General features: G+C 41.3%; 1 protein-coding gene across 2 annotated transcripts in view; it reads right to left on the bottom strand.

The window, feature by feature from the left end:
• LOC113814042 (PAS domain-containing protein cky-1) overlaps positions 1–7,500 on the bottom strand; it is a 115,288-nt gene that overhangs the window by 65,232 nt on the left and 42,556 nt on the right. For both annotated transcript variants that reach the window (XM_070144115.1, XM_070144116.1), the window contains exon 2: positions 568–749. In XM_070144115.1, the coding sequence (XP_070000216.1) occupies positions 568–749 (182 nt within the window). The remainder of the gene's footprint in view (positions 1–567; positions 750–7,500) is intronic.

Raw genomic sequence — 7,500 nt, 5'->3', positions numbered from 1 at the left:
TCAGAGTTGAATTATTGATACGGAAAGTGACAATAGAAGCAAGGAGAATATTAATTGATATGATAGATATAATAAAAGCAATGGAGAGGATGTTAATAAGAATGATCATGAAAATAACGATGAAAATAATAAAGATAAACAGCGATAATGAAAATGCTAGTGATTATGATGGTGGTGGAATTAGTAATATCAACGATAATAGTAATGATGAAAATAATAATAATAATAATAGAAATTATTATTATTATCATTATTATTATTATTATCAATATTATTATTATTGCTATCAATATTGCTATTATTATTGTTGAAATAATAATAATTATTATCATTATTGTTATTATTATCATTATTATTATTATTATTATTATTATCATTATTATTATTATTATAACAACAACAACAATAATGATGACAGTAATGCTAAAAACACTAATGATAATAAAGGCTATGATAATAAAATAAAAGAAAGAAGATGCTTCCCTCCCAGTTCCACCTGCCAAAGCCCTTCAGCCCCCCCACCCACCCCACCCCCACCCCACAGCCCCGCCCAGCCCCCGTCTTTACCTTGCTGGAAGTAGTTGCTCTTCCTGACGTAGACGCAGACGAGGGCCATGAGCTGCAGCTGCGACAGCCTCTGGCGCGTGGACGCCGGCAGCGGCAGGAGGTCGCGCAGCTGACTGATCTCCGAGTTGAGAAGGTCGCGCCGCATCTTGGAGGCGCCCTTGGTCGACTTGGTGCCCTCGAAGCTAAGGGAGAGGGAAGGCTACGTGTTAATAGGGATATATATGTATGGTATTATATTACATGATGTTTATTATGATATTATGATATTATATTACATAAATGTGTATGATTATTTAAGTTTATGGGGTACATGTATTTGTACTTGGGTGTATGAAGTATTGAACATGCGTATATCTACGTATATTCTTACAAATTTCACTTATAGGTGCACATATATATACTGTAGATACGTGCATACATACACACAGACATACAACATACATACGTACATGCAACAGTTAATTATTTTGTCTGCTGTACCCACTTCATTCCATCTTTTCTTTCCAAAGGCATTTCGCTAATACGCCTTGTTCCCTTTTTGTACTTTTTTTCTAAAACGTCGCTATTCATCACAAACTCTTTAACTTCGAGACTTTAGACAAAAAAAAAACAAAAAAAAAAAAAAAAACACTTCTCCCCACCAAAAGATAAATTTTCTTTTTCCCTCTACCCACTTTTTCCCTTTTTTTTCTCCAATTTCGTTCTTTTTTTTCTCCTCCTCCTTCTCTCTCCTTCCCCCTCCTCTTCCTCCTCCTCCTTCTCTCCCCAAACCACACCCTCTCGAAATGAGTCTTTGATGAGTCTGTGAGATTAGTGAGCTTAGTTCGGAGGCTGTTCTCTGCCACGCCCTCCCACGTCTCGTTTTCATTTCCAGAAAAATGGACAAGAAGAAAAAGAAAAAAAGAAAAAAAAAAGAAAATGATAATGAGAAGTAGAAAAGGAGGGAGAAAAGGTTAAAGAATGGGGATTTTTTTGGAATTTAATGTTTGTTCAGTGATAGAAAATCAAAATATTTAGAGATTTCTTCTTTTTTTTTGACAATTTTATGAGTGGGAAAGAATAAAAAATCATATGGACAATATTTTTTTTTCTTTAGTTTTTCGGTCGTGTAAAACATCCAAGAAAGGAAAGAGAAATAGAAGGTTAAGACAGAGAAAGACGGAGAGTGAACAATACTCATCATTTTTGCTATCATCACCATGATTATGATTAAGCCTTTCAGTAAACCTACACCATTGACTTTGTAGCACCCAGGACCATGTCTGATTCTCGGTTTTGATGGTGATGGTGATTATGGTAATGGTGGTAATGATGATAGTAATAACAAAAATCATGATAATATCGGAAATATTTGATATAATCGTAATGGCAGCAACAATAGAATAACAATAACAGTGATGATGTTAATGATGTCATAATGGTAGTGGTGATAACAATAATCATGATGATAATAGTAATGATTATGATAATAATAATAATAATGGTAATAATATTGATAATAATGATCATGATAATAATGATAATGCAAATAATAATGGTAATAATAGTAATTAAAATAATAGCAATAATAATAATAATGTTTATGATAATGACAATGATAACTAAAACAACAACAATAACAATACTCATGATAATAAAGATAATAATAATAACAATAGCAAAAACAACATCGACAACCCGTAAACATCTAAGCATCAACATTCCCAGCAACAACAGCAATAACAACCTAACCAACAACAACCACTTCAGTAAAAACAACATAAACAGTATCTATTTCAACAATAAAAACATCATAAAAAAAAAGTAATAACCACTCCAGCTACAGTAACAACAATAACACCAAAACCCACTTCAAACTACAACACCAACATCGAACGGAACCCAAAACGACCAGCCAGTAAAAAAAAAAAATGATAATAAGCTTAGAAAAAAAAATAGAAAAAAAAAATAGTTCGTGCCGCCAGCATCCCTGTCGAGATTATGTCAATACGAAGATCACGAGCATCATCATCCTCTGCCTCCTTTTCCTTCATCCCGCGACGCTTTTGGGGAAGCTGGGGGTGGGGGGGGGGTTGGGGCCGATTTCGAAGGGGGGGGGAGAGAATTAGAAAGGGAGGAGGGTGGGGAGGAGGGAGAAGGGAGAAGGAGAGGGGGGAGGAGGAAGGAGAAGGGGGGGGAGGGAGAAGGAGAGAAGGAGAGGGGGAGGGAGAGGGGGAGGGAGAGGTTGGAGGGTGGGAGGATGGGTGGGAGGAGGGAGAAGGAGGAGGGAAGGGTGGGAGGGAAGGAGAGGGGGGAGAGGTTGGAGGGGGATGGAAGGAGAGGGAAGGGTGGAAGGGGGGAGGAAGGAAAGAGAAAGGTGGGGTGGGAAGGAGAGAGGGAGGGAGGGAGGGAGAGGGAAGGAGGGAAGGAGGGAGGAGGGCTGAGAGAGAGAGAGAGACAGAGACAGAGACAGACAGACAGACAGACAGACTGAAAAAAAACAGCAAAAAAAATAAAAAACGAAAGAGAAAGAAGAGAAAATCAAAACAAACAAACAAACAGCCAGATAAACAAGGAAACGGTGATATAAACAGCGCCGTAATCAGATTAAATCGAGAATCGTGAGAGGGGATGAAGAAGGAAACCAAGGGACGGTTAGGGCTGTTGTCGTGTCATGCGTGTGTGCGCCTCTGACGTCTGTGTTCGCTCCTCCCTCTTCGGCTCTCGCTTTTTCTATCCTTCTTCTTTTCTTCTTCTTCGCCTTCGTCTTCGTCTTCGTCTTTTCTTCTTCTACGTCTTTTTCTCTTTTCCTTCTTCTTCGTCTTTTTCTTTTCTTCTTTTCTTCTTCTTCGTCTTCGTCATTTCTTCTTTTCTTCTTCTTCTTTGTCTTCTTCTTTTCTTCTTCTTCGTCTTCTTCTTTTCGTTTTCTTCGTCTTCTTCTTTTCGTTTTTCCCACTTCTGCGTCTTTTTTTGTCTTTTTTTTTCTTCTACTCTGTCTTTTTCTTTTTTTTCTTTTTTCTTTTTTTTTCATCTTCGTCTTCGTCTTTTTCTCTCCCTTCTTCTTTCTCTCTCTCTTTTCATTAGCAGAATCCGTAATGAATGAGAACACTAGCAACAGTGATCAGTATTGTAATTCTTGTCATCAGTATCATCAATTTTAATCATTTTTCGAATCATTACCGATGTACCTTCAATTTTCCGGCACAAAGGAACGTGCCAGATTTTACGGTTTGCCGGACAAAGAGATATCACAACGATAACCATTTTGTAATATTCTTCTGGCTACTTCCCTACGCAGATCGTGTCGTGCCGGATTATCGATTGCCGGAATATCGGTGGTGCTCCCGATAACATTAAAAATGATGATGATTAATGATAATCTTATCAATTTCATAATCAATAAGTTTATTAAATAATTTACTTTGATGAGTGTGTTTATGTTTGTCTATTTGCATATGTGCAGATTTAAAAACTTGTGCGCGACTACATAAACAGTAACACAATAACAGTAAATAAATGAATACTAATAAACAAATAAAACACGCATAGAAGTACAAGAAAGAGAAAACAAGTCGCTTAAAAAAAAAAAAAAAAAAAAAAAAAAGGCAAGCTCTGGCAAGGCGTGGGGAGTGTTGCCTTTGTTGGGTCCCTCCTTTTCGGGCTTCCCTCGGCCGAGCGTTCACGCCGAAGAGGTTCAAAGTATCACTCAGCGAAGGTTCAACACTCAGACCTCGGATTCGCATAGCTGATTGGCTGATCACATACACTGGGCACTCCGCGATGCAATGGCCAATTTAACACGTGTTGTTTTTTCGATGTTTTTTATCTTTCTTTTCTTTCTTTCTTTCTTTTTGTGTGTTTTGTTTTTTTGTTTTTGTTTTAAGCTTCCTTTTTTATTTGTTTTGATTTTCCTTATCTTTGTTTTTTTTTCTTTGTTTGTTTCTTTTTATCTTTATCTTTTCTTTGTTTCTTTTTATTGTATTTTATTCCTTTCGTCTATTTTTATTTTCTTTTTCCGATATTCTTCTTATTATCTTTTGTTTCTTTTTTACTCTCCTTCTTTCTTTTGTAAGATCATCTGTGTTTGCGAGAGACCTTTTTTCCTTCTTTTATCTCTTGTTTCTTTCTTACTTTTCCTGAAAAAGGTTTCGGAGACTTAATATGCAAAGTAGCTCGGATGAAAATGTTTAGTTATCGAGGTGTATTTACCTTTTTTCCTTCTTTCTTTCTTTCTCCCTCTCTTCTTCTTCTACTTCTTCCTCCTCGTCTATTCATATCTCGTTTTATCCCGCCCCTTTTTTCCTCTCTATTTTTCTTAATCCAAGATCTCGCTTCGTTTAAGGTGAATGTTGCAACTATTTTTCTTTTGCCTTCTTTTCAGACACTCATGTTTGTTTACCTAAAATTCGCGGTTCAAGGACAGCTGTCTGCAAATACTCATAGTACGTGTCAACATTGCCACGTTATGTCATCTCTCGTTCTTCCAGTGTGTGCGCGTGTGTGTGTGTGTGTTTGTGTGTGTGTGTGTGTAGGTGTAGTTTTCTGCTCACGTGTATGCATGTGTGTGTAGGTGTTCCTCATCAGTATGCATTTTGTTTAATTTATTCTTTCGTTTACGTATCTCAATATGTATATAAATCAATAAATAAATAGATGAATATAAATGTGTTTTTATGTATGTGTCTGTACAAATGTATATATTGTAGGTACTTACTATTAATTTTATATTTTATGTTCATATTAAGTTATAATTCCGCTTGCTATTTTAAAACTTTTAATTCGTGGAACAAAGTATTCTAAATTTGAATCTGTTAACTTTTCATGGCTTTCGACATACACACACATAGACACACATAAGCAGAAACAGATATATACATTCAGTGATAAATAGATAGATAAATACATACATATAGATATTGATGTGTGTGCGTGTGTGTGTGATTGTACGTGTGTGTTTGTGTGTGTGTGTGTGACTGTGTGTGTGTGTATGTGTGTGCGTGTGTGTGTGTGTGTGTGTGTGTGTGAGTGTGTGTGTGTGTGTGTGAGTGCGTGTGTGTGTGTGAGTGTGCGTGTGTGTGTATGTGTGTGTGTGTGCGTGTGTGTGATTGTGCGTGAGTGTGTGTGTATGTGCACATGTTTTCACAATGACTTTGTTACAGAGATCCAATGAATAGAGAGGCAAAAGAACTGAAAATGCATTTCTTAAAAAAAATGAAGAGATTTACCTCCTCCAAAATTACAACAACACCGCGCAGAAGATGAAAAAAGGTGTCTTCAACACCACCTCCTTCTCCTCCTCTTTCTCCTCCTCTCTCTCTCCTTCCCCTTCGTTCTCATCCTCCTCTTTCTTTTCTCTCTCTCCTCCTCCTTCTCTTCCCCTTCTCCCTTCTCCTCCTTCTCCCCACCCCCTCCTCCTTCTCTTCCTCCTCTTCCTCCTCCTCTTCCTCCTTCTCCCCCCCTTCTTCCTCCTTCTCTCCCCCCCTTCCTCCTCCTCCTCCTCCTCCTTCTCTCTTCCTCCTCCCCTTCCTCCTCTTCTTCTCTCCCACCTTCACTTCTCCCTCCTGCTCCTTCTCTTCCTCCCTTACTCCTCCTTCTCTCCTCCCTCCTCCGCCTCTTCTTCTTCTCTCCCTCCTCCTCCTCCTCCTCCTCCTCTTCTTCTCTCCCACCTTCCACTTCTCCCTCCTCCTCCTCCTTCTCTTCCTCCCTTACTCCTCCTCCTCCTTTTCTCTCCCCCTCCTCCAACCCCTTCTCCACCCATCCTCTTCCCCCTCCTCCTCCTCCTCCTCCTCATTCTCCTCTTCTTCTCCCCCACCTTCCTTATCCCTCCTCCTCCTCCTCCTCCTCCTCCTTTTCTCCCCCCTCCTCCCCCTCCTCCTCCTCCACCCCTCCTCCTCCTCCTCCTCCTTCTCCTCTTCTTCTCTCCCACCTTCACTTATCCCTCCTCCTCCTCCTCCTCCCCCCTCCTCCTTCTCCTTCCCAAGAGTGTCGGAGGCCCACTCGAGGCTCCCTAAAACCGGCACTTCATCCTTTCCAAATTGGGTCTTGCTCCTCGCTCTCCCTGCGCCCTCCCGGCTTCCCTCATCTCCTCCTTGCCCTCCTCCTTGCCCTCCTCCTCACCCTCTCCTCTCCTGATCTTTCTGTCTCCTGGCCTCTCTTCTCTTTATCTTCGTCTTTCTTTCTCTTTCTCTTTTCTGATCGCGTTTCCTATTCCTCTTCGTCCTCCTCTCTCTCATCTCCTTCCTTCTTTCCTTTTTGTCCTACTTGCCCCCTCTCTCTTCTCCTCTCCCTCCCCATCCTCCTCTCTCTTCCCCTTCTTCCTCTCCTTCTTCCCCTTCCTCTCCCTTTGCCTCCACTGTACTCCTCTTTCCTCTTCACTCCCTCATCTCCTTCCCATCTCATTCTCACCTTCTTCTCTATATCTCTTCCGCTTCACCCTCCTCTCTCCCTCCTCACTTTCCTTTTCTTCCCCATCCCCATCCTCTCCTCTCCTCTCCTCTCTCCTCCCCATCCCCAACCACCCATCCTCTCCCCTCCCTTGACCCTCTCCTCTCATTCTCTCCTCCCTATCCCCAACCTCTCCTCTTTCTCTCCCTCCCCATCCCATCCTTTCCTCTCCCTCTCCTCTCCTCCTTCTCTCCTCTCCATCCCCATCCTCTCCTCTCCCTCTCCTCTCCTCCTTCTCTCCTCCCTATCTCCAACCTCTCCTCCTCTCTTCTCCCCATCCCATCCCTCTCCTCTCCCTCTCCTCTCCTCCTTCTCTCCTCTCCATCCCATCCTCTCCTCTCCCTCTCCTCCTCCTCCTTCTCTCCTCCATATCTCCAACCTCTCCTCCTCTCTCCTCCCCATCCCCATCCTTTCCCTCTCCCTCTCCTCTCCTCCTTCTCTCTTCCCCATCGCCAACCACTCCTCCTCCTTAACTCCCTCTCTCCTCCCCTCTCACTCTCGCCCTCCCCC

The sequence above is a fragment of the Penaeus vannamei genome, chromosome 31 (assembly GCF_042767895.1).
Source record: "Penaeus vannamei isolate JL-2024 chromosome 31, ASM4276789v1, whole genome shotgun sequence".
NCBI classification, from domain to species: Eukaryota; Metazoa; Arthropoda; class Malacostraca; order Decapoda; family Penaeidae; genus Penaeus; species Penaeus vannamei.
The sequence above is the reverse complement of the archived record's forward strand: the minus strand, read 5'-3'. Positions and strand labels throughout refer to the sequence as shown.